Genomic DNA, 27006 nt, shown 5'->3' with positions numbered 1-27006 from the left:
CAGCAATGTGGGTTTCACTCCTCTGCTCAAACATGGAGGCGGAATCCCCTGCCCGCTAAATGAAGCCACACCTCCTCCCAAGTCCACTGGATTTCCTGCCAGTGCCCCCCACCCCCTAGCACGCTGCTGGCCAAAGTGAACTTCCTTTCTCCAACCTCACTTTCCCACTTCCGTGCCCTTGCTTTGGTCCCTGTGCTCCAGCTGTCCTTGCTATCCCTGCCTTCCCCCTGGTAGAATTCTAAGTTTCAATTTCAATTCTGATTCACCCCTGACCCCCACACCCTCATCACTTCTCCATCTAAATATAGTTCTCCTCCTCCAAGCCTCTGACAAACTGGTTATTTGTTCATCTTCCCCCAAACACTGTTAATTCCTTAAACCAGAACGTGCCGTCCCTGGGGCATCTCGCTCACCTTCAGGGCCAGGTGGCCACTGAGTAAGCAGCGGCGGAATTCTTGAGTTCGGTCAAATGGCTCGGAGTCATAAAGTTAGAGCTGGCGTGGAGGGCTCCGGCAGGGGGGAAGGGGTGGCGGCGGTATCGGGGAAATTAAACCTGGGCTGGAGGCAGCTTAATGGTCCATCCCGGGCCAAGACAATCTCTCTGACGAGGGCCTTTGTTAGGGTCACAACCCAGGGACATGCGTGAGAATTAAAGCCTGGTCAAGCCTGGAATGCGGGGGCTTGGAGGCAGCAAGGAGAGAAGACTCAGTAAATCAAACAGAACAATGGAGGGAGGCCATCCTCGTGAATCTGCACTGCTGGAGAGCTATGAATGCCCTTACCCCTGGGCTTTCTCTTACACCTGGAAGGCTGATCTGACCTCTCCAAGACCCCTGAGGCAGGGTGTTTTGGGAATCTCTCCTGCAGCAAATGCCTCCAGATGGGAGAGTGGAGGCAACTAAGCGATTACTTGGGGGAGGGGGGACAGAGTAGGCAGAGAGGAAGGGAGCAGGTTTCTCAGTGCCCAGAAATTGCATTTCTGGTAATTATATGTTACCAGATGCTTGCAGGGTTGGGAAACTGCAGTGGTCACTAAGAGGGGCTGTTCGGGGCTGGGCTGCTTGAGAGGATGTGAACCTTCTTCTGATGGGCTCACAGAACACCAAAGTCGTTGCCCCAAGCAACATACCAGCACCGAGTGGAAACCAGAGGCTGGAGGGAGATGGAGACGGTGGACTGAAACCTACATGAAGGTCAGGACTGTCTCGCGTCCTTTGCATTGCCCCAGCAGTTAGCCCAGTGCCCGCCACACGGGAAGCGCGCAAACTAAGTCCTTCCAAACTGAAAACAGGAGACAAAAGCGCCCACTTTTCTGCACTCTCGTGCCTGTCCTATTCAAACCCCCAAGTTACTCGCACTCCCGGGGAGTCAGGGAGCCCGAGGTAGAAGGGTGTGGAGGCACTGGGGGCCCGAGGTAGAAGGGGACGGGGGACCCGCAGAGCAGAGAAACGCGCGGGGGTGGGCGAGTGGGCGTGCGCGCACGCACAGGCGGGCGCGCGGGAGTGTCGGGGGAAGGGGGTGGTCTCCAAAAGGGGGAGGGGAGAAGGCAGGGGGCGGGGAGAAGCAGGGCCCTTTAGGACCCGGCTGCGGCTGCGGGGGAGGAGGAAGAAGCGGAGGAGGCGGCTCCCGCGCTCGCAGGGCCGTGCCACCTGCCCGCTCGCTCGCCGCCGTCGCGCTCACCACCGCCAACATGCTGCCGAGACTGGGCGGCCCCGCGCTGCCGCTGCTCCTGCCGCCCTCGCTGCTGCTGCTGCTGCTGCCGCTGCTGCTGGGCGCCGGCGGCGGCCGCGGGGTGCGCGCCGAGGTGCTGTTCCGCTGCCCGCCCTGCACGCCCGAGCGCCTGGCCGCCTGCGGGCCCCCGCCGGCCGCGCCGCCCGCCGCCGCCGCCTCCGCCGCAGCGTCCGGGGTGGCCGGCGACGCCCGCGCGCCCTGCGCGGAGCTGGTCCGTGAGCCGGGCTGCGGCTGCTGCTCCGTGTGCGCCCGGCTGGAGGGCGAGGCGTGCGGCGTCTACACACCGCGCTGCGCCCAGGGGCTGCGCTGCTATCCCCACCCGGGCTCCGAGCTGCCCCTGCAGGCGCTGGTCCTGGGCGAGGGCACTTGCGAAAAGCGCCGGGACGCCGAGTACGGCGCCAGCCCCGAGCAGGTTGCAGGTAACGCGGGGCTGGGACAGCTAGTTCGGAGAAACTTGGAGGGCAGCGGAGCGCTGGGGGCGGCCGTGCCGCGGGGGACAGGCGTGGGGCCCGGGGCTCCGCGACCGCTTGAGCGGCGAGAGAGCGGAGTCCTCGACCCGCAGTGGGGCGGCTGCTGGGAGGGGGACCCGAAAGTCCGGCCCGGGGAGGGGAGCTGGAGTCAGAGCGTGCGGGAGAGCCCTGGCTGCTTACTGATTTGGTCGGGATATACGGGCAGCGGAAAGGCATCTCCGGTTACCCTAGTCTTCCCCGGCTGGAACGTACCTTGACTTCTATTTTGGAGGGGGGATTTGCCGTGGTGGGGGGGAGGGTGTTGGTCAGACCCCGGGGAGTGAGAGCTTGAGGCTTATTTGGGGAGCACAGCTTGAGTCGGTGACCGCCGACCAGAGGTTCCTGGAAAGGTGCCGGTGGAGGACGCTGCTGGGGGGCGGAGGCTGGCGGGTGCCGGTGACTTCGGGGACGTCTGGGGAGAACGGGCGCTAGGAGGAGGCGGCGGCTCGTCGAGGGACCCTTCCTTCTGCGATTGTAAGGTGGGAAGAAAGGACTTGCTGGCACTTTGTGGGGTGGGGAGAAAGGAAAACGAGCGCTACTCGTGCATCTCGTTTAGGGGGAACAATGCAAGAGGGGCGCTTGGGAGGCTCAGCCCAGCCGTTCAGTCTGTGTAACTTAAGCCGGGTGGCGGGCTGCAGCCCCGGGTGAGCCTGGGACCGCCGTGCCGCTCACTGGAGCATCTGGGCCCCGGGGCGGACGGCGGGGGGATGCGGGGCGCTGGACGCAGCCGTTCTTACCGCAGGGAGGTGTTACCCCCCGTCCTAATCCGAGGGGTTCTTCCTGTCCGGTAGAACGGGGCGGGGGAGGGGGGGGCTGGGAGCCTTTGTAAGGGATCCTCATTCCCCAACCCCCCCAAACCGGACTGTCAGAATCTCACTTTTGTTTTTGTTTTCCGTTCGCTTTTAAAATTACAAAAACCTCCCGCCCCCGTGGTCTGGAGGAAACTGTAATTACTTTCTTTCTTCTTGGACACCGTTGGGAAAGGTGTCCATTGCCTGCTGCTGTTGTTTAAAAAGCAAGCGAGTCTGACCAAGTTCCTCAAGCTTTTTAGAAAAAGAAAGAAGAGAGAATAAGTGAACACGTTCTTGCTTGTAAGCTTCTGCGGCCCTAGTACAACTTTCCCCACCCCCCTCCCCAAGACCCCCAGCCCCCCTACTCTTCCTCCAACCAGCTATTGTTTTTCCCCTGTTCTCCTTGAGAATGAAATTGGGGGTCAGAGTTGAAATATTTCTTCTATTGCTCTGGCTCATTTTGACCTTGAGTGCAGAGCAAGTTAGGGCTTCCTCCCAGGGAGCCAGAAGAACCACTGAGTCCTTTCTTCTGCCTCTGCTTGCTTCCCTCCCCAGCATGTCTCGCCTCCAAGTTAACTCTTCTCTCCTGCTTCTCTTAGAAAGTAATAAAAGGAAAAGTCTTGGTCCTGCCTTCCTCCTCCATCGCCCCCCCTTCGCACCCCCCCCCCGCCCCCCACCAGGGAGGTGCTGTGCTTTCTGAGCTGAACTCTGACCAACTAAACATCTTCCTCAGCAGGAGGAACTTTTCCAAAGGCCTCCAAGTTCATAGACTCGCTTGGATTTTGACCATCTTAACACAGTGCGTGGTACAGGTCCTTCCTGACCATCGTAGAATTGTTTTTTCATTCTTCATCCTTCTCGCTGGCAGCCCGAAAACCGGCTCTCCTGCTTCCAAGCCCCAGAACAGATGCAGGAGATTCTCTCCATTCACTCCTCCCTAGAGCCCCAGAGGGGGGAGTTGTCAGGGGAGCCCAGGGACAATGGGGTGAGTTCATGGGAAGAATGTCACTCTGGATTTTCTGCCTGGTTATGGGACTCCTTTCCGCCAGCTAGCCCCAGCTGCCTCCTCAGCCATCTCCTCCCAGTGCCCAGACAGACGCCTTCCGCATTTTTCTCTTGTGTTCCAGACTGGGAAGAGGGGACACCAGGTTGGGGGCGGGGGTGGGGGCTAGATGCAGAAGCCCAGTGGGCACCCTGGAAAAGAGTGACCCAGAGCACGGTGCTCAGGGGTCAGTAGGGCTGGGGGAAAGGGGGCACGGTGGGGAGAAGCCTGGGCTGGCAGGGATGCAGGGAAGACGGGCAAGTTTGGAGGCTTCTGTGCAGGAGAGGGTCTTGGGCTGGGGCAGGGTTGCGGCCCTGCTTGAAGAGCGCCGGGGTCCGGGTTGGGTGCAGGGGCGGACACTGGCCCAGAGGGGACCATAGCGCTGAGTTCTGCTGCCTCCCCCTCTCCCTCTCCCATCCCCTTTTCTCCCCTCTCTGAAGAACCGGCTCTCTCCCATCCCAGCCTGCATTCCTCTTTGAGCAGGTTGCTTTTGAGAATTTTAAACACACCCTCTTATTTTGAGGCAGAAAACCCCAGCAGTTCCGGCTTTGCTGTTAGCTCTTTTGTCTTTGTTCCCAGGACTCAGGGGCCGTGTTGCTGACTTCCTGGGGACGGCTGGGATGCAGGGGGCGGGGGTGGGCACATCTGCGGGTGCTGAGCCTGCGTCCCTTGGGGGCGAGGGGTCGGGACTGGTTGGTTCAGAGCCACTCAGAAGTGAGACTGAGGGTTGGAGTAGGTGAGCCTGGAAGAAAAATGGGGGGGGGGGGCTGAGATGTGGTGAGGTCTGGATCTTAACAGCGTGTGGGTGTGTTTGCTGGTGGAGTGGGCAGAAGTGCCTAGAAATGTCGGGGTAAGAAGAGGAAGTGGGCTGGGGCCGGCCGGGCCCTTTCAGAATTCTGGGCCGGCGGGGCGACTGGCTCCTTCAGCATCTCCCCTGCCTCCTTCCCCGCCGGGTACAATGCCTGGGATTATGCCGAGGGGCGGAGCCGCCCAAGTGGCCGTCTGGCCCGCTGCACATATAAAGGTGCTATAGAAATGTGCAGTCATTCAAAGTCCCGGGGCAGGCAGGCCGGCAGGCCGGCGGGTCTGAGGAGGCTTTTGCATCTGCAGTTGCTGGGGGAGCAGGAGCGGGAGGGGGGGGGGCAGAGGCGAGCCCTGATTTACAGTGGTTCCGTGCAGCTTCAAAAAAGGGGAGAAAAGCAATGGGGCTTCTGGCTCAAAGCGCTGTTTTGCATCTTGTCTTGCATAAATTTGCATACTGAGTTCAAAGTCGTAAAATAGACTCGGGGAATGAGTGGGACCCACTGTCACCGATTGCTAACACCACTACCTTCCGCCACCCTCCCCCCTTCTGGACAGAACACCCAGAACTAACTCTGCTAAGCTGCTCTGAGTCACCGCTGGAAGGAGGAGATGGGGGAGTTGAAGGCTACTGCTCCTGGGTCTCTGGGAGGGAGCTGTGTAGTTCCTGGGCCACAGGACCCAGCAGGGTGTGGCTGGGTGCACTCTGGCCTTGGAGGCAGGTCTGGTCCGGAGGGTGTGGCTCTGACAGGTCCGGAACCCGCAAGGCAGGCAGTGTTTGGCCAGCTGCCTCCTCCGGCCATTGTGCATGGAGGGCTGGAATTTGAGTAAGTCATAGAATCTGGGTTTTTGCCTGCAGTCTCCTTACTCACCTTCCACTTATGTCCACATTGTTCACTGAGATAGTTCCCTTTGTGTGGTAGCCATGATCCCATCCATTCCTTTGACAGAGGTATTTGAAGAAGCTTCGAGGAAAAAAAAAATCGTACACAAGGTCAAAGAATCTTAGGAAAACAAAATCCAGGGCCAGGAATCTCTGAATTAGAAGAGGTGGTGGAAAGAAGAACCTAACTGTTCGTGACCACCACAGGGGTCTATCTGTGCACTGGTTCTTGGTCAAGTCAGACTGTTGAGTTTCCTGGTAGGCAGAGGGAAGAGGGAAGCTTAGGTGGTTTTCACCATTAGCTTACCTTAGCATTGAGCTTTAAAATGAAAATTTCAGGCAAATCATTCCTTTGGGTTAGGGGACGACATGGAACTTAGTCCTAGAAAAATAATTGCATGTTATTCGAGAGCAGGCGCACATTCACTCACCACTGTCCAGCATTCGAGGGCTTAATTTGAGAGACTCACTGTACTGTGGCCCATTTATCGGGTCAGAATATAGTTGGGTCTCAGGTTAGCTATTCCCTGCCGTAGAAAATTGGATGTGCAATTGCTAAATTTTGGTAACGGGAAGTTTCGAAAGTCCTTGGGTCCAATGAAAAGCAGAACAGGAGGACAGTACCTGGCCGGGGGGGGGGGGGGTCATGCACAGCAGGGGGTGCTGAAGGGAATGAAGATGAGCAGAAAATACACAGGCTGTGCCCACATTTGGTTTTGTCATTGACCCTCCTCATACCCTACAACAGGGTACCAACAACAACAATGAGAGGATTGGTTATTATTATTGTTGAAGAGCCTCCATGACTAGAGGCTACATTTAGTTTCAGTCTGTCCCTTCCTAGTGTTCCCAGTGCCCCTTTCCTCCCCTGCTTTCTCCATTCTGCCTTCTTGACCACCCCCCACCCCCACCCCAGCATTGGTCTCCCACGCATCTCCCATTGTGGCTAGGTCTTGAACACCTGGCTGGATGCTAAGTAGCTGGGAAGAGCTCGAGAAAATGGCATGGAAAATCTATCGCCCCCAGCCTTCCACGGGAGTCCAGGTAGATGGAGACCAGGGAGTGATTGGGAGTTGGAATGCTGGCAACCAGTCTAATCCTGAAATGATGGTGGTTGGAAGCCGTGCAGGGGCCAGGCTGTGTGGGTGGGGAAGTGGCCATGTTCCCTAAGCGGGTTTGCGCTAAGGCTGCTCCCGCTGACACCGAGGCACAGAGGAGCGAGATTATGCTTTTTAGTCGCCAGGGGAGCTGGTGTTCTGCTTGGCAGATGTTCTAGGCCTCTCTAGCACTTCTTGCGGTCTCTGGCCAGCGTTTTGCTGAGGTGGCAGGCAGCTGCCAGGGGTTCAGCCACCTTCCCATCTGCGCTCATCCTTTTATGAACTGATTTCTTCGCCTGCTTTGTCTTCTCACTTACAAGATCTGTGTGAAGGAGAGGGGGAGGCTTTTTACCCCCATTTCACAGGTGTGGACTCTGAAGCTCGTCAACGGATGCCTTAGCAGTAAGTAACGAGACGAGAGGCTGACCTTTCCTCTGTACCCCTCTGCCCCCATGGCCAAGTAAGGGATGGGGCTGTCGGCAGGAAAAGCCTTTGACCCTGTCAGCCAGAAAGTTTGTTCCTGGACACCTGCCGTGTTCAGCTGATGCACGGGCCAGGTTCCTTACTGCTAGGTTCGGTCGTGTGCATTCCCTCCAGTCCACTGAGAGACCCAAGTCCTGGGGACTTCAGAGGGGGAAGTGGCCAGTGTGCGGCAGGCAGGAGAGACCAAAGGGTCCCAGGGTGGGGCAAGAAGAGCTGGTGGGCAGCAGATGATGCTGGAAGCAGCCTGGCCTCTGCCGTCAGGATGAGCGGGTTCCATTGCAGCCCCGTCTTCGAGATCTTGATTGCTGATGCCCAAGGGCCTTCCTCAAAGACCGGTTTCCCTGTTGGTGAAATGGGGGTGATTGTATCTCTTCATGGGGTGCGTGTGGGGCTGGCAAGTGTCTGGCACATAGTAGGTTCTCACACACATTAGCTGCCTTAATGTCCGCAAGCTGCGTCTCCTCTCTGACGCTTAGTTCGGTGGCCTTTAGAACGGAGGCCAAACTGGCTGTGCCAGGCAGGCCACTTGTCTCTCTGCAGGCTTTACCATGGCCTTGAGTGGCCTCATCTTGGTGTGAAGTTGTTCCAGTTCAAAGCCCAGTTTGCAGCCATATACGTGTCACCCAAGGCAAGAGTTTCCTTATCTGTAAACCAAATATAGATAGTACCACTCCGTGGGGTGGTGCTTGCATGTGTGTGTATTTGTGTGTGTGTGTGTGTGTGTGCTTAGGTGTGTAAAGCTAGATAATAAGACAAAACCGAGCACTTTGGCGGTGTGCGTGTGTGTATGTGTGTGTAATGCCTCTGTCGGGAGTGGAGAGACTGAGGGGACAGAAGTGGCTCTGGAGTTTGGACCCTGGGTACTTGTGCTGGCTTGCTGCTCATAAGCAGGTGACAGGGCAGAGTTCTGCCTTCAGCCAGCCAGCCAACCATTAGGACCCAGCCCTCCAACTGCAGGTTCTCAGAGGACCAGAGAATCTCTGAGGCCACATTTCAGGGGTGGGATGCAGCTGCCTCCATGGACAACCCTCTACAGGAAACCTGCTGGGATTCAGGCTTCAGAATAATAGGGTCTGGGAGGAACCAGACCCGTCTCAGCCCCCTTAGTGCTTTGGGCATGTGTGAGGGTGTATGCTCACTGAGTTGACAAAGCCAGTGAAGGGACTCTGTGGCCCTGATTTCCTGCTCCAGGAAAATGGGCTTTCACATCTATCCTGGCTGAGCCTAAGGTGCCAGAAAGTTGAACGTGATCCTGGCAAAGAAACCGGACGTTCTATCCAAAAAGTGACGTTTCCTTACTACGCTGTCTCCAGAGTTGACCTCACCCCCGAGTCGGGGAGTGGCGCCTCATTTTGAAGGGGTTGATGGGTTCTCGACAGGAATGCTGGGCGGGGGACTGTTTTCTGGGCCCTGAGATCCTTCCTAATGTCTCATTCCATCTGTGGTCCCAGAGAGCCCTCCGAGTGACCGCCTGTCTGGGCATAACGATACAGTGACTCTGTTCTTGAGCATTCTGGTAGAGGGGAGGCCCCAGGAAGCAGAGAACGGGGGTTGCTCGAGTCATCAGGGGTCAGCATATGCTTATGGTGGTGACAAAGCACAGGATCTGCCACTGGAAATCCGAGGTGGCCAGTTCCTTGGACTCTGGGGGCCTTTGTGATTGTGGGGAGGGGGGGCACCAGGAGGAAAAGCCCACTGGACAGCTGGGGTAGTAGATTCAGAGAAGCTTGTTGGCTTTCTGGTTCCAGGGTAACTGCCCCCACCCTCACCCCCACCTCCACAATGAGTAGAGTGTCTGGGCTATAGATTTTTTTTTTCTCTCCTGGAAAATGGACCATCCCCTGTGCCCCTCCCCCTGCTCGGCCACTCCTGCCCTTTAACAAAGCCAGGGAGGATCTGCTCTGGCTCAGCTCCTGGGTGTCAGTCAGGACGCAGAGGGAGACCTTGCTCAGACAGCCACCTCCCCCGGAAAGAAATACAGAGTCGACTGTAGTCAGGAATTGTTTCTTTCCTCCCCCCACCGCCTTTTTTTAAGCAGGGGGAGGGGGCATTTGGCAGCCTGTGGGGCCCCTTCTGGCCGCCAGCCCCGCATCTCTTCCTGGCTGTTGGGAGGTAGCAGGAGCGGAGATTGGGGAGAAGGGGCAGGGGCTGGCCGGCCTCCAGCTGCGGGGCAGGAGAATTGGCCCCCAGGCTCCAGTTCAGCCGGCTGGCGCGGAGCCAGGCCTGGGGTTTCTAATTAGCGGATGAGTATAGGTGTGTCAGCCTGTGTTTCATTCAAGGAGCTGAGTTCTGGGAGGCAGGAAGCCAGGAGGGGCGCAGAGCCCAGGAAGGCCTCAGCAAGCTGGGGAGGTGGGACTGGGGGAGACTTAGCGTACTCAACCCCTGAGAAGTCAAGGAGGTGGGAGGCTTCCAGCTGGAGGGATCGGAGCTGGATTGCAGAGTGCAGTCAAAGGGTCTACCCCAAAGGGTAAATGACAAAATGACGGTAATCAAAATTGCTTTTTCTCTAGACATCAGCCACTTTCACCAAAGCGCCTGTAGGGTTTTTTTGTTTTGTGTTTTCCAGCTCTGTTTTAGCCTCAGGATTCTCCCCACTTGACAGATGAAGAAATCAAGGCTACGTTCAGGTTCCAGTGGCGAGGCGAGCACAGACCAGAATGGAGCCTGGGTCTCCAGCTTCTCATTCCGGGGCTCCATTCCATCAGACTCACGCATGCAAAGAAGCAGCGAATTATATATTGCTGCTCCTCGGAAAAGCTCCTTTTCCCTGGGAGGCAGTAATTAAGGCATAACTTCTCAAAAACGTTCCTTTATGCAACTCCCCAGGAAGTTTTTTTCAGGTCTATTGTCTTGGCTTCTGGATAGGGGTGCCAAGTTGCCCCTGGATGGTGAACTTGCTTTCTAAAGTGCCCGAGGCCAAGATAAAATGAAAATGGCGGTTCCCTTGGGCCCTGACTCTGCAGCTGCCTGGGTAGTTTCTGTAGCAACAGTGGCAGGAGGTGTGTTGGGAGGGATAAAAGGGGGGTGGGTGTGGGGTGGGTGTATGGATCAGAAGGCTTTTGAGGTTGGGTGGGGCTGGCTGGTATCTGACTGATGACTTCCCTCCCTGGGAAGATGAGGGTCCCATGGAAGTGCAGAAGGGACGAGGTGGTGGGGGACAGAAGAAACAAAGCCCTGGGGTTAAAAGCCTTCAATGGCGTCTTTCCGTAGGTGATGCCGATGGCCAGATTAGATGCCATTCTGGTTGTGTAAGAGCTATAAAGCTGAACAACCTGGATTTGGTTTTGGCTTTGCCATTGTCTACATGACTGTGCAATTGGCCTCAAACACCATGGTTTTGTTTTTTTTTTTGGGGGGGGGGGTCAAGGTGAGTGTAGATAAGAAATTATCAACCTCATGTGATTGCTTGATGATAAAACAAAGTTATGTACATAAGCCACTTAGCACAGAAACTCAGATAATCGGGTGAAGTCATACAGGTTCTGACCGCCCCCTGCCCCTCCACCCTTAACCTCCTTCCTTCTTCCTCTAATCTCAACACCCAGAAAAGAGGAGAAGGCAAATGCCTCTTTTTCCATGTCCTCTGATGGGCCAAGTTTATTAAGAAGAGGCACTTAAGAATCCATTTCACAGGCATGGCTTCTTCCACGGGGTGTAGCTTACCTGGACAGCTGCCCTTTGCTTTGGAAAGTCCAGAATGGGGTTAGTGGCGGAGGGTTTTCCACTGGACAGTCGTGGCCTTTGATGCCACTGTCATTCACTACGGCTCTACCAGTGGTGGAGGGCCCAGCCCGTTTATGTCCCAGAGGTGAGGGTTCCCATTTGAACCCATTTGCTTGTCTCTGGTTCAGCTTGCTGCCTCTAAAGGGAGCATAAGCAAGGAAGACCCCTGATGCGATGCAGTATTCTATCAGACACAATTAGTGAACTTTTAGTTGAAGAGAAAGAAAAGCATGGTGACCTATTTAAAGACACTTATTTATATTCAGGACACTTCTTGTGCTGGTTTGAGAGTGTGGCAGGCAATCCTGGACATCCTTACAGGTTTTTAGTTTCTGTTTGCACCCTCTGGGTTCAATTTGTCAGGCCTACAGTCTCTGGGAACAGTCTTATGGGGATGGACAAGAGGTAGGCCGAAGGGGAGGGTGGGAGGAGAGAGGTGGGTAGAACCCAGTCTTTATCACTCTGGGAGCTACTCTGTGGGGAACTGAGCTCTTTGGAACTGAGCACAGGCACAGTTGTTTGTATATGGGTCCCCTGGGAGGGAAGCGTCTTTTCTCTCCCATCTCGTGCTTCCATTTAATGATTTTTTTTTTTTTTTTTTTTTTTTAAACTCCTGACCGTCCTTGCTGCTCCGGGGCCTGGATGGTGAGGGAGAGGCCAGGAAAGTGAGGAGAAGTAATACAACATGATATTCTAGGCCAGGACTCCAGGTGGGATGTTCTCCAAATAGTTAGCTTTCCTGAGGTTTAAATGTTTGTTTGTTTATTTATTTATTTGTTTGTTTATATTATTTATTTTAAGGGAGAGAGAGGGAGAGAGAGAGAGAGAGAATCCCCAGCAGGCTCTGCACTGTCAGAGCAGAGCCCAACGTGGGGCTCGATCCCACAAACTGTGAGATCATGACCTGAACCAAAATCAAGTCAGAGGCTTAACTGTCTGAGCCACCCAGGTGGCCCCTTTTGTTTCTACTTTTCTTTAAAGCACTATGGAAGTGAAGTCCAAGTTTGTGTCTTCAAGAAGCTCTGTCCTTTGGAGGAGGAGGGCAAGCGTGGAGCGACGGCTTTTAGCCAGTGCGCCCTGGCACATTTTTTGTGTATGGTTAGGGAGGCGGGAGGGAAGTTCACTCAAATTCCAAGAGTGCCTTGCCCAGGGTTGCCCTTCATAGTCTCAGTCAAGCGACCTTTGGACATTTTGGAAGCCATATTGTCCATCCTCCCTCCTCCTTGAAAGTCTTTCCCTAAACCATGTGGTTTTTCCCATCTGCAGTTTTGTAACCTGTTTTAGTCCTTCCTGTGAAACTCTTGAGTGGCTTCTACCCTGGCTCTCTCCTGTTTCAGTTTAAAGCTGCTATCTCTCTGGGCCTCGAGGAACAGGTGCATCCCTTCCACTGGGCATGACTGGCCCTTGGGCACCTCCCCCACTGCACACCTCCAGTGCCCTGTGGGCTATACTAGGATGTGCTCGTCCCTTGGCTTTCCGTTCTCAGGCCTGCACTGTCTTGATTCCTTTGTCGTCCCCTCCTTGACCCTATGACTGTCTTCCACTCTCTTTGGGTCTTTCCTCTGACTCATTTCCTACTTCTTTTTTTTTTTTTTCTTTTTTCTTTTTTTAACGTTTATTCATATTTGAGAGACAGAGAGAGACAGAGTGTGAGCAGGGGGAGGGCAGAGAGGGAGACACAGAATCCGAAGCAGGCACCAGGCTCCGAGCTGTCAGCACAGAGCCCGATGTGGGGCTCGAACTCATGAACTGCGAGATCATGACCTGAGCTGAAGTCGGATGCTCAACCGACTGAGCCACTCAGGTGCCACTCATTTCCCACTTCTTCATGCCACGGAGACCTGGCCAGGAGCCCCTGGTGATAGGTGGCCGTGGTGACACTACTCTGGCCTCAGAGTGGCAGGGCAGTTGTCCAAGTCACTGATGTTCGGTCCTCTTCCAGCCAGTGGGCTTTCAGAGGCACCCCAACTTACAAATACCCCTCTTGACAAGGACCTGGAAGAGTGAATGCAGTGAAGGAAGGGACTTTTTCTTTTTAAAGTTTATTTATTTATTTTGAGAGAGAGAGCAGGAGGGGGGCAGAGAGAGAGAGAGAGAGAATCCCAGCTTGGGGCTCAAACTCATGAACCATGAGATCATGACCTGAGCCAAAATCAAGAGCTGGAGAAGGCCTGAAGAGGCCTGAGCCACCCAGGCACCCCATGAGGGATGGGACTTTTTTTTAAATGTTTATTTTTGAGGGAGAGAGTGTGAGCCTATGCACGCAAGTGGGAGAGGAGCAGAGAGAGAGGGAGGCAGAGAATCCAAAGCAGGCTCCATGCTGTCCTCGCAAAGCCCACTGCAGGGCTCGAACTCACAAACCGTGAGATCATGACCTGAGCCTAGTCAGTTGCTCAACCGACCGAGCTCCCCAACTACCCTAGGAAGTGACTTTTAAAAGAAAAATTGTTGCGGAGTGCCTGGCTGGCTTGGTCGGTGGAGTGGGTGACTCTTGATCTTGGGGTTGTGGGTTTGAGCCCCACATTGCATGTAGAGATTACTGATTACTTAAAAATAAAATCTTAAAATGGTAACACTGCAGCCAATAATAAGAATAACGCAGTAACTCCGGTCTACCACCCAGAATTGGGAGCAGTTGATAATTTTGTCATTTTTGCTTTATGTCTCTTTAAAAATCTTTTCCTGATGGCCTTCCACCAGCCTCTTGTTGCTGTCCCTTGTCCCCAGAGGCAGCCACCGGCATGCATTACTTAGTGTTTCTTTTCCTCGGCTAAACAAATTTGCTAATGGATAGCCAGCATCTGGAAATGTTCTCTGAAGATAAGTTAAATGTGCCCAAGAGGTGTCCTTCTGCCACTTTTTTGCTCTGTCAATATTAGGTTTTTGAGATCTGTTCATGTTGGGTAGATCTCTGAGCGATCACGGGTCAGAGTGATTCTTGCCAGCTGTTGGGTATTATTCCATTGTTATTACCCTGCTGATTTTATTCATCCATTCTCCTGTTTGGATCGCATTGCCGATGGTGTTTTTTTGCAACTACAGATGATGCCGTAATGAACATTGTTGCCCGTGTGCCCACTACACGCATATCTGAGAGATGTCGAATCACTGGGTCAGGCTCATTCTTCCCGTTCCCATAGTCCCTGGTCCAAGTTTGCACCAAAGTACACCGTCTGCTCCCATGGGCTTTCGGCAGACAGGTCACCTTGCTGGGTTGTTGGATGACTTTAGTTGAACCGGAGGAGAAATGTTTGGGACCCACGGAAAGGAGTGAAAGCTGAGAGTGCTGTTTGCCATCTTGATATCAGTTTCTCTGGCTCTTCAAGGACAGCCTGGCTCACTGAATCCCAGAGGACCTTGGCTGAATTTGAGCATGTTTTTGTTTTCTCAAACGTTCTGCCTCAGCGCTGACCCTCCCCAGGTCTTTGCCATTCCAGGAATGACCCTGGTGTTTATAAAGCAGCCCATTAGGGAGTGCGTAGGCAGGGAAGTTCTGTAGAGGCCGTGCTATTTCTGCAGCGGCGTGAGGGCATGCTCTAGAAATCTCCATGATGCCTGGCCAAGAAGGACCCCCTGTGTGCACCCAGGCATGCGTGTGTGTCTGTTTCTGAACCCGTGAGTCTAGGGGCGGAAAGAGCTCATGGGGCTGTGTCTTCGCAGAGTGTGTCTGTGAAGTCATATCTTTTGAAAAGAGGAGGCCTCTTTCCCATCACTAGGAAGTTCTTCAGGAATCTGAGGCCAGAGAGAGAGAAGCACAAAGGAAGGGGGCCTTGGAAATGGCAGAGCTTGAAGAAGGTTGTTAAAAATACAGAGTCCCCGACCCTTGCCCAGGCTTGCTAGTTCACAGACAGGTGAAGTCTGGGACCATTTTTAGCAAGCTCTTTGGATGATTTCTCTTTTTCTTTCTTTCTTTCTTTCTTTCTTTCTTTCTTTCTTTCTTTCTTAATGGGAAATTTCTTTATATTTTACTTTTTATAGTTTTTTTAACTTGTTTTATTTTTAATTTTTTAAAATATACATCCAAATTAGTTAGCGTATAGTGCAACAATGATTTCAGGAGTAGATTCCTTAATGCCCTTTATCCATTTAGCCCATCCACCCCTCCCACAACCCCTCCAGCAGCCCTCAGTTTGTTCTCCATATTTAAGAGTCTCTCATGTTTTGTCCCCTCCCTGTTTTTACATTATTTTTGCTTTCCTTCCCTTACGTTCATCTGTTTTGTATCTTAAATTCCACATATGAGCGATATATTTGTCTTTCTCTGACTGACTTGTTTCACTTAGCACAGTACCCTCCGGTTCCATCCGCGTTTTTGCAAATGGCAAGATTGCATTCTTTTTGATTGCTGAGTAATACTCCATTGGATATATACACCACCTCTTCTTTCTCCATTCATCCATCGATGGACATTTGGGCTCTTGCCATACTTTGGCTATTGTCGACAGTGCTGCCGTAAACGTGGGGGTGCATGTGTCCCTTCGAAAGAGCACACCCGTATCCCGTGGATAGATGCCCAGTAGTGCAACGGCTGGGTCGCGGGGTAGTTCTGTTTTTAGTTTTTTGAGGAACCTCCATGCTGTTTGCCAGGGCGGCTGCACCAGCTTGCATTCCATCTTCAGATGGCTTCTGACAAACACCCATGACTGGGAGCCACTCCCGTAACCTAACTCCCTGAATTTGTAAATGAACACACTGAACCCTGCACATCTTGACCATAGAAGGTTTTTTTTTTTTAAGTAATGAACATCCAACGTGGGGCGCAAACTCTGACCCAGAGATCTAAAGCCCCGTGTTCTACCGACTGAGCCAGCCAGGTTTCCCATATATTGAAGCCTACACATCTTTTAAAAAATATTTTTTTTAATACTTATTTTTGAGAGAAAGAGAGAGAGAGGCAGAGAGAGAGGGAGACACAGAATCTGAAGTGGGCTTCAGGCTCCAAGCTCTGAGCTGTCAGCACAGAGCCCAACGTGGTGCTCGAACTCACGAGCCATGAGACCATGACCTGAGCAGAAGTCAGGCGCCTAACTGACTGAGCCACCCGGGTGTCCCTTGAAGCCTGAACCTTTTAAACACCCTGCCGAGCATCATTCAGAGTCCCAGGCATGATGGTAGCAGGGGAGCAGAACTTTGGACACCACCCCCCACCCCCAGCTTTCACACCAGCACTTCTCTTCCTACTATGGCCAAAGCTTTGGCCAGAGCTTTGAACCCAAGAGCTGTTGTTCCAAAGGGAATCCAGAAAGTTTAGGGTGGTTTGGCAAGCAGTGGGCCCTCTGCCCTGCTTTCGTACACTGTCACCAGTAGCAGGCGACTCCTTCCCTGTGTGAACGTGGGTACCGGCCATTCCCCTCCCCAGAGCTTATGAGCTCAGCAACACTTGGCTGGGCAATAAGCCTGAGGCAGTTGCGGGTGCAGGGAGATGATCCCCAGCTGAGAATGGCCAGGTCCTGCACTTGTGTGCCATAACCTGGATGACCTGTGGATCTAGAACACCCGAAGAGTCTGTTCGGAGCTGTTTCCTACCACAAGGGAGTTCCTTTTGTTCTAAAGCCGTGCTGAGGAGCTACCGGTCTGTTGCCAAAGGGGTTTCTCCCAGAAGGTGGTAGTGTCTGAGACCTCAGATTTGCTTTGCAGGCAGCCATGCGGGGAGCAGGGCCTTAGAGGGTGGGGAGAGAATGGGAAGGGAGTTTGGAAGGAAGCTGGGTGTCAGCAGGAGGTAGATGGGCTGACCAGGAGAACATCATTCGCGAAGCTGGAATGTGCCCCGCACGCAGCAACTGTCCATGCACACACGGCTGCTGCCTGCTGCCTCTGACCTTTAGGCAAAAGGGTGGAGGGAAATACATAAACAGTGTCACTTACCCAGAGAGACAAAGGACCTCAGCTGAAAAATAACAAGCTCCCCTTTCTTCTGTACCATTGTTAACTTCTGCCTCCCTCCCCACCTCCCAGCATGGCCTGGATTATCTACCCCAGCCTTGGTGGCCTGCATTATTACACATAGTGGCCACAATCAGCCATCCAAAGGGACTGGCTTCAAATTCTCTGAAACAAAAGCTGTTTCCCCTGTATGTTGGTGAATTTGCCTGTGAGCCCTGTCTGTCCTGTGCATGCAAGGCAGTTATGAGCCACCTCCCCTCCCTCCTTCCATGCCTTCTTCTCTCCCTCTCTCTCTCCTTCCCTTGCTCCCTCCCTTTTCTTCCTTCCCATAGATTCTGTAAAGTTAAAGTAATTTAGGCAAATCCACACTCGCCCAAGGACTTCCATCAAATGGTGGACAACTATGCTGTTTAGCGACATACAGAATTCATATAGTCAACAAAATCAGGCTTTATTTTTTTTGTTTTTAATTTTTTTTTCAACGTTTTTTATTTATTTTTGGGACAGAGAGAGACAGAGCATGAACGGGGGAGGGGCAGAGAGAGAGGGAGACACAGAATCGGAAACAGGCTCCAGGCTCTGAGCCATCAGCCCAGAGCCTGACGCGGGGCTCGAACTCACGGACCACGAGATCGTGACCTGGCTGAAGTCGGATGCTTAACCGACTGCGCCACCCAGGCGCCCCCAAAATCAGGCTTTAGAAGAAACATGCAAATAGTATTCTAGAACTTTCTTGTAACTCATTTCCCCCCCATGTGCGTGGCCATTCTACAGATCAGCTATCACCCACCCTTCCCCTCTGCCTAGCACATACATCTTTCATTTACCCGTTAGATCATCTGCACGTTTCTTCTGGAGCTTGCTTCTCCCATGTTGGGCAAATGCTAACAACACTGTATCCAGTTTAAGTAGCGATCATCCTGTATCCGGTAGCAACCTTCACTTTAGTAGGATTATTATTTGCATCTGTCACTCTTGAGGAGTTGGAGCTCAGAGAGGTTAGAGGGTTTGGCTACAGTCATGGGTGAATCATAAACAGCAAAGCCAGGCCTGGCATTCAGGTCTCTTGACTCCTGCAATTCTTTGCCCATTTGAGCTTGTTAGTGAATTGTCCTCTGTCCTGGATGTTCATGGAGAAGCTGTCCAGGAGGAAAGAGGAAGATGGTAAGTTAGTGTTCATTCTTTTGCCCAACACGTGTCAAGATTAAGTGCCTTTGGGGAGAGACCAACAAAGGGAGCCATGTGAGGTCTGTGCCCAGCTAGAATGGAACCAGGAAAGCAGCCCGCGTCACCGCGGCCCATTACTCAGAATCCAGTCTTATGGGGCCTGGAATGCTATCACCTGTTTGAAGGAGGTGAATCCACTGGAGGGAGTGATAGATTTAGGGTCAGATTGGATGATTCCCTGTGGTGTTCCCAGCTCTTAGATTTCCAAATAGTCGGGAAGTAGACTAAAGAGAAGGTTGGAAAATGGCTAGGTTTTCTTCAGGGCAGGGGGTGGGGGAAAGACAAGAAGAAAGGAAGGAGACCTTAATCTGTTGTGAAGGTGTGGTGTATTTCTGGGGGAAATTCCCTTTTCTCACCAGGCCTGCATTAAGGACAGAGCCTCATATTCTAAGCAAGAGGGAGTAGGGGGTTGCTTTTGGATCTGGGGGCCTATTTTCTTGAATGCTTTAAGGTCTTCCATAGATCAGGAATCACCAACTGTCCTTTGGAGCACTGAGGTCAGAGCATCGCGCTAGGGGAAGATGGGGTTTTGTGAGAGTAAGGATCTGATCCGTTGGACCCAAGGGTCCATGACCTTCATGGAGTAAGATCATCAGTGCTACAATCCAATGAGATTACACTGGGGGAAAAAAGTCTAGGCCAGAATTAAAATTTAAAACTAGGGTATTAATGCGTAGTCTAGAATGCGGAATGCAGGTGTAAGTAAAGCCCTATCTTCTGGAATGTCTGCTTCCAGCTGCCATCCTGGGCCACTCAGTAAGGCTGGGTCAAAGAACAGCGTGGGGACCCCACGCCAATTGTGAAGCGTCTCTGATGATGGCACGGAGGTTGTGTGTGCTCCTGTAGACCACGTGGTAGTCCAGCTGGGCCTCGAGTTTGGCGTCTGTAAAATGGGGCAGCTCGTCCGTTGCCTCTCATTCTACTTGCCTTTCTCCTCTCCAGCCCCCCTCCAGGTGCATGAGGTCGAGCGGTGTGGCAGTCCACTACGCGGGATGGGAGTTCTCACATTTCAGGTCCTCCGGTGCCTCCCCCACTTTGGAAAAGCTTTCCTTTCCATGTATAATGGGTGAATTCCCTGTTTCGGTGTTGAACCATTGCCCGGGATGCTACATAGAGAGTGGCTAATCCTTAGGGGAAAGTCTCCGGGAGCCTCTGAGCCTGAAGCCTTTTCCAGTTATGTGATCTGGGCTGCTAAGAACCATTTCTTAGACTGACCTTTGCACTGCAGCCCACGGAGCTGCATACATAAGTAGTTGCATAATAAATATTATTCTGAACCTCACTCTCAGGCCGAAAAAAAAAGTGCAGCCTGGTATTTTTGTTCCGAGGGCAGATTCCATCTCTAGCTGGAGTTCTGCATCTGGAATGTTCTCCTGCAGATTGCTTCTGTCACCTATAAGAGAACATATGGGAAGAACTGGGTAATAACGTGACGATGCTCTTGTCCTACTGAGCGTAGGGGATGCCACGTGAGCACTTCCTCGAGCCGGGGGTGGCGGGGGGGGGGGTTGGGAAATGGGAGCAGCTGAGAGCTGACTCCGTGTGCTCCTGCTGTGTGCCTGGCACTGCGTGTATGTGCAGCTTCTGGAATCTGGCTGCCCGCTGGAGGCAGGTGCTGTTTGTCCACAGTTTACAGATGAGCCTTGCAGCCACAGAGAGCTTAAGTAACTTGTCTGGGGCTGCACAGCTAAGTGGTAGACCTGGAATTCAGTCCGGCGATTAGACTTTGAAGCCTGAATTCTTGAACCTCCTTGGCTGGGAATGTAACCGCCAAGGAATCGAGGCTTTCCTCAGCCTACAGTCTTTTCTGAGCCCCACCCCGTCAGCTCACTGATCTCCTTCCCTCGGCTTCCATTTCAAGGTGTGGAGTGTCAGCATGTGCGTCAGCAAATCAGACCCGGACCCGTGGATTTCTTCATCTTATTGGCATGTTCGTTGGCAGCATTGAGATCAATAACGGAATGGGACAAAACATAGCCTTGAATCCAAGTGGCCTCTGCGAGGGTGGACAAACTGACCTTGACTCTAGAGAGATCGGGGCTGTCTCAGGACAGGAAGCCGAGTCCGTCCTTGGAGAAGACTGTCCAGTCGGCCCCCATCTCCTGGGACCTGGTGCAGGGCTGTGTTAGGGACTCTGTGGACCCTGGACGCCTTTGCGTTTGTGGCTTTTCCTCTGTGAGAAAAAGTTCCAAAATGATATTTGGTAACTGGGTCTAATAACTGAAAGTATTGTATATTAAGACCTTTGTTTTTTTTTTTAATGTAAAAGCTTATTTTTCCTTTTGATTTTAAAGTGGATACATTTCCTAGGCCCCTGGATGCCTGTGCGTGTTGCACCTAATGACGGGCCAGCCCTGCCTAGAGCCGGTAGGCTTGATGCGTACTTACCTATGCGCCTCTCTTTCATCCAGCCTGTTTCTTTCTTTCTCTTTCTTTTTGTTTAAGTGAGGCTGGTAACTTTTTTTTTTTTTTAAGTTTATTTATTTATTTTTGAGACAGAGAGAGAGAAAATAAGCCGGGGAGGGACAGAGAGAGAGAGAGGAGAGAGGGAGACACAGAATCCAAAGCAGGCTCCAGGCTCTGAGCTGTCAGCGCAGAGCCCCTTGTGGGGCTCGAACCCATGAACTGTGAGATCATGACTTGGCCGAAGTTGGACGCTTAACCGACTGAGCCCCCCAGGCGCCCCCATCTAACATGTTTCCAGAGTTTGTTGTGAGCAGTAAAGGTGGGCTGACCTCTGGGACTCAGCCAGGGGATGCTGCTTTGGCCCCTCTCAGTGGTCTGAGGGCGGGGAGAGCTCAGGGAAGGGGGACCAGCAGCCTGGGAGTCCTCTGGATGCCTAGGGAAGACCCCCCCCCCCCCTGCCGGAAGGGAGACTAGTGGGCCAGAAGTGTGTTGGAGATGGGAGAGTGGTGGATGGTCTTAGCTGAGGGAGGGGAATGTGGTAGAACTCAGATCGACCTTACGTGGGGCCTGGGGTCATCGGTGCTGGGCTGGGCAACTTCCAGGCCTCTAGATAAGGCCTAACTTCCGAAGGGCGGTTTTCAGTGGGGGGTGCTTTTGCCTCCTGGGGCCTTTTGGCAATTTGTGGAGGTATCTTTGCCATCTGGTAGGGAGGGGCCCAGGATGCTGCTTGGCATCCTGTAATGCACAGAACAGCTCCCCAGTGAATCCTCTGGTCCCAGTGTCGGTGGTGCCGGGTCGGGAATCAGGGTCGGTGATGAAAATTTGGGGTGGGTTGATGGGTCCACTCATACACAACGGGACAGGACTCCCACCCAGCTCGATGGTCAATGCTTCAAATGGCTCTTCCCCTGCAGGTGGTGCTGGGGCTTCTGGAACAGGATTTAATCCGTGGTCAGTTTACTTAGGGTAACACCCAGGCTACCCAGACATTAATCCCATCCCCTTTTGGATGTCTCAGGGTCATTGTTATTAGTCAAGACAACTCTTGTTTTGGGCTACAGAACGTGCAAGTCCTCAGGGGTCATCGATGGGTATGGAGTTGTAAGCTCTGCACTAAATATCCCCTAAGTTCTTATGTTTGGTTTTTTTTAGCGTCCTCTTCTCTCCCTGCCATTTGATGCTTCTTGCCACTATCCACATGCCTTTTTTCTTTCTCCTTTTAATTTTGTTGATTTTATTCTGTGGTGGCCTTGGGAACCAGACATCCAGAAACCGGGCTTGCTGGAGCCATGCTGCCGTGAACCGTCCGTGTTCTTCCTGTGCCGAATGTCCCCGCGCCTTGTGAGGAAAGCGCTCGAATTTGACCACGCATGGATACAGCGACAGCTGTTCTGATGTTCGGGGGCTTCTGTTCCTCTGCTTCCTGGTCCTTGGTCGGGTTCCGCATTGCCGAGATAACAGATGACTGAGGCCATTTCATCACTGTCAGAGTAATAACTGTCACAAGCAGGGCCTGGGTTTCTGTGTTCCAGGCCTTATTTTAACTGCTTGGCCTCTAACATGCTCTGAACAGTCTTGTGAGGCGGGAGCTGTTAGGATCCGACAATTGAGTTAAGAAAACGGAGGCGCAGAGAGGTTATGTGTGCAGGAGAAATACAGCTGGCATAAAAAGTGGGGGAGCTGGGATTCGACCTTACCAAGTAGTGCTCCCTCAGCCTGGAGATAACGTGCAGAGTTTCTGAAGGAAACCGCTGTAGCTGATGGGGACACCTGGGCCAGGTGGCAGGTGCCTGGTCTCCTGGAGCCTTCTGGAGCACGCTCCGTGAAAGCAGGTGCCAGTTCCCCATGGCACTCATGACTGTCCCCATCCCTTAGTTGGCAAGTGAGAGTGAATGCCACAGCTTTCGCACAGGGCAGCGTCTGCTCTTTCTACCGTGGACACTGGTCAGGACAGGGGCCATCTGAACCCGCCGCACTGAATTCTGAGAGGACAACCAGGTTCTAAGTGCCTCACCTGAAACTCTTGGGTAGAAATATTTTAGGAGCCATGCAGTCATGTTATCAGGGCTGTAAGTTTTTGAAGGCACGAAAGAGGGGAAGAAAAAATGGGCCAAATTGGTTTAGAAACATCCCCTCCACATCTGTAGGTCTTGTTGGGACCTGAAGGGGGACCACTCGGGGGGGCATGGTCTGTGACCCTGTTTGCTCTGCCTCGTGTGCAAGGGGCTGTTTGAGTCCCGGCCGTCCTAGGGCCCTTGGGGATTTGGCCCCCTTGTTATGACTCTTCCGTGTACCATCCTGTTCCTCTGGCCTGGCCGTTGGGTGTATACACCTGAGCCAGCGTGAGACTGGGGTTGCCGGGGGCTGTTCTCAGGGCCCCCTCCACCCTGAGCTGTGCACTTGGTAGGAGCCTTTCCCTGTTGTTGACTGGTGGTTGAAGAAAGTTGAAAGAGACTTAACATGCTCCTTGGACAAGCATCTGGGTGAGGCTACGTGCCTTGTGATAAGCCGAAACTACAGAGCTGGACGGGTTCCTGTGCCTGGGGCTGGCAGTGCCATGTGTGGACAGACATGGGAACAATCCAGGGCCGCCGGGGCCGTGCCAGAGCGGTCGTGGGACTGAGTCATGGGGGCACGTGAGAAGGGGACCGTTGGGCAAATGACGAGTAGCAGCAGGGGTGATGGAAACCGTGGGTTCTGGTGGTGATTCTCCACCTTCTCCCTTGCCAGACATGGCATGTGCCCTTTTAGGTCACGGATGATGAAGATCTTAAACTGCAGGTTATGGCAGGTGAATCTGGGAGGTCTTTCTAGAGGAGAATGATGGATCCAGAAGGACTCAATCCCATTCCATGGTGAAAGCCTTGCAGACACGTTCATCCTTCCGTGCTCCTTTGCTGTGCCTTGGATGGAGGCAGAACCGGCCAGGCCTCCCAGGCATTTTGCTGGGGTCGGACGGCCTGCGTTCAGATCCCGGATTTGTGGTCTTGGTCTTTCTCGTGCGCCTTGACCTGTCTGTCTGCCAAAGTTGGGGTAATGCCCCCACCCCGCCCAAGAGTTGCTGCGAAACTGAAATTGACAGTCCATGTAAATTGCTTAGCTCAACTGCATGGATATCAGTCCTCTCCATCTCCAGGGGTTCAGACAGTTGCTGGGGGGCCCGCCGCTCTAGAAACAGCACCCTGAGCTGGTCTTGCCTTCCTCTCTCTGCAGACAACGGAGATGAGCACGCTGAGGGAGGTCTGGTTGAGAACCACGTGGACGGGACCGTGAACCTGTTGGGCGGTGGAGGCAGTGCTGGTAGGAAGCCCCTCAAGTCAGGCATGAAGGAGCTGGCCGTGTTCCGGGAGAAGGTCACCGAGCAGCACCGGCAGATGGGGAAGGGTGGCAAACATCACCTTGGCCTGGATGAGCCCAAGAAGCTGCGGCCACCACCTGGCAGGGTCAGAGGGGCCGGGTCTGGCTGGAGGGGCGGGAGGACACGTAAAAGGGGTCTCGCGGTGGGGGAGGGCACCCAGTACCATCCGTGTCCTGTGTTGCCGGAAGGCAAAGCACTTTCCTTTCTGGTTCTGCCACTAACATATTCAGTGACCTTCAGACTGATCACTGTCTCCTTTGGGGGCCTCAGTATCTCTGGCTGTGAAAGGGACTGGGCATAGGGTTTCTTGAAGTCCCTTCCTTCTGAAACCTCCACACTTCTGTTTGGCAAGGAAGTGGATGCTAGAGATGGAGCCGGACCTCCTTAGACTTGCTCAGTCTCACTGGGATATGCCCTTCCCTCTCCCCAGCTCAGCTCTGTTGTCTTGGGTCTTGGCCTGGCTGGGTTGATGGAAAGAAATGGGGGTTGGCCCACTGGTTTGGGGTAGAGATGCTCTAGAGACAGCCACTTGAATTCACGTTTTGCAAGTAGATCCCATTTTGATCCCTGAAAGCCACTGACACAGAACGAGAGAGGGGTGAAAACTCCTATCCACGTGACTTTCTTCAGAGGGTGGAGTGGGGCACAGTGACATATCCATGAGGTCGCTGTCGGAAGTCCCTGGTTCCACCAACTTGCTGGGTGGCCTTGGGAAAATCCCTTCCCTGCGTATGAACTTCTTTCTGAGCTTGTTCCCAGGACCGGTGTTTTGTAAGCTCAGTCTCACTCCGAGCTCCCTCTTTGCCCCTCTGTGTCTGTCTGTGCCCACAGACCCCCTGCCAGCAGGAATTGGACCAGGTCCTGGAGCGGATCTCCACCATGCACCTTCCAGATGAGCGGGGCCCCCTGGAGCACCTCTACTCCTTGCACATCCCCAACTGTGACAAGCATGGCCTGTATAACCTCAAACAGGTGAGAGAGGATCTCCTTGGCCTTGGGCCCCGGGTGTGCTTGTCCCTGCCCCACCCACCTGTCATCCTCTGAGGTCTGAATGCTGAGGGGGCGTGGGGATGTCAGCTGCCAGGCCTCTGCACCTCCAGACGCAGAGGCTGACTCCACCTACCCAGCCACCTGCCATCAGCACTTGGGGTCCAGGTTGGGAGGGAGCCTCTGGGAAAAGAGATGTTGGGCTACCCTAACGCCTGTCAACTTATTATTGAGCATTAGAATCGCCTGGCAGTGACTTCTGGGCCTTACCATTCCAGAAGGTTGGGTGGGGACCAAAAAAAAATTTTTTTTATGTTTATTTATTTTTAAGAGAGAGAGACAGAGACAGAAACAGAAACAGAGCATGAAGAGGGGAGGGGCAGAGAGAGAGGGAGACAGAGAATCTGAAGCAGGCTCCAGGCTCTAAGTTGTCAGCACAGAGCCAGACGTGGGGCTTGAACCCCGAGAACCACAAGATTATGCCCTGAGTCAAAGTTGGGTTCTTAATGGACTGAGCCACCCAAGCGCGCCAAGGATTTGCATTTCTAATAAACTCCCAGGGATTGCTGATGATCCATGGGCTATACTTGCAGAATCATGGATTTAAACCATTGACAAGTAGCCTCTGCTGACCCCTAGGGGGTCTCACTCCCCCACTTTCCTCACAGCCCAGGCAGGCATCCTGCCCCCTCTAAATATCAGTGTAGTGTTCAAAGCCATTTGTACACGTGCCCTCGAAATGTCAGCTGATTACTTCATTTGGAGATCAAAAGTGGAAATAGTGATCTCTTCTAATGAAAGACAGGCTGTGGCCGGTCCCTTACGGGTAACTAAAGGGGTTTTCAATGGTAATTAGTTTATGGGTAAGAGCAGGGACCGTAGGACGGGAATGCCTGGGTTCTTATCTCAGCCACGCCTCTTACTAGCTGTGTGACGTTGGGCAAGTTACTTAACCTATCTGTGCTTCCTTCTGATCATCTGTAAAGTGGTGAAATAATGGCACCTAACTCACAAGGTGGCTGTGCTGGCTCGGTGTGAGGAGTGAGCAACTGCTGATCTGAGGATCATGAGTGCGAGCCCCACGATGGGGGTAGAGATCACTTAAATAAATACGCTTTTAAAAAAAGCGTTGTAAACTGTAAATGAGCAGTGTGTAGACTGTTCTCACGGTGCAAAGCACCTGCTAGGGCCTGTGCTAGTGCTGACTTCTGCTGTCACGTGCTGTTTTCCCTTCACGCTATGACTGAACTCCAGTCTGCTGGGCCCCCACTGGATGGTCCCCCCTCCTGCCGGTGGGCACTGAGTCGTTGCAATGTGGGGCATCCCCTACTAGCATGGTCCCTGGGCCAGAGCACCAGCATCACGCGGGAGCCAGACAGAGTCTTAGCCCCGCTCCGGGCCTCCTGAAGGGGAATCTGCATTTCAGGGAGGTCCCCTGGCACCCTTCACGGCCGAGAAGACAACCCCGCGGCACCCTAGCTCGGGCGCCCCGTAGCTGCTTGGCAAACCTCGGGCTGAGGGAAGCAGGGAAAGCTGGTGGCCTCAGGCCTGTCCTCCATACCCTTGTCTTCTCCCTCCTCAGTGCAAGATGTCTCTGAATGGGCAGCGTGGGGAGTGCTGGTGTGTGAACCCCAACACTGGGAAGCTGATCCAGGGAGCCCCCACCATCCGGGGGGACCCCGAGTGTCATCTCTTCTACAATGAGCAGCAGGAGGCTCGTGGGGTACATACCCAGCGGATGCAGTAAACCACAGCCAGCCGGTGCCTGGCACCCCCCGTTCCGGCGCCCTCTCCAAACACGGGCAGAGAGAGGAGAGCCTTGCGTGGTGGGCGGGGAGGGTTTTCCAGGAGTGTTGACACGTGTATTTATATTTGGAAAGAGACCAGCACCGAGCTCGGCACACCCCCGCCTTCTCCCTCCCCAGATGCCTGCACCACCCCCCCCCCCTTCTCCTGTCCCTGCTGGGGAGGAAGGGGCAGTTGCAGTGGTGGAGCTGGGGTGAAGATTTGGGGGGGGGGGGAAGAAATTTTTATTTTTGAACCCCCGTGTCTCTTTTGCTTAAGATTAAAGGAAGGAAAAATAAA

The 27006-nt window shown here is 53.4% G+C and overlaps 1 protein-coding gene across 1 annotated transcript; it reads left to right on the top strand.

Moving 5' to 3' along the window:
- Positions 1–1584: 1584 nt before the first annotated feature.
- IGFBP2 (insulin like growth factor binding protein 2) lies at positions 1585–27006 on the top strand. Its single transcript, XM_058705519.1, has 4 exons — positions 1585–2150; positions 23790–24019; positions 24766–24906; positions 26504–27006. The coding sequence occupies exons 1-4, from the start codon at positions 1691–1693 to the stop codon at positions 26666–26668; spliced, it is 996 nt and encodes a 331-aa protein (XP_058561502.1). The 5' UTR covers positions 1585–1690; the 3' UTR covers positions 26669–27006.

This window comes from Neofelis nebulosa, chromosome 2, assembly GCF_028018385.1.
Source record: "Neofelis nebulosa isolate mNeoNeb1 chromosome 2, mNeoNeb1.pri, whole genome shotgun sequence".
NCBI lineage: Eukaryota > Metazoa > Chordata > Mammalia > Carnivora > Felidae > Neofelis > Neofelis nebulosa.
Note: the sequence above shows the minus strand (reverse complement) of the source record. Positions and strands in the feature narration are given on the sequence as shown.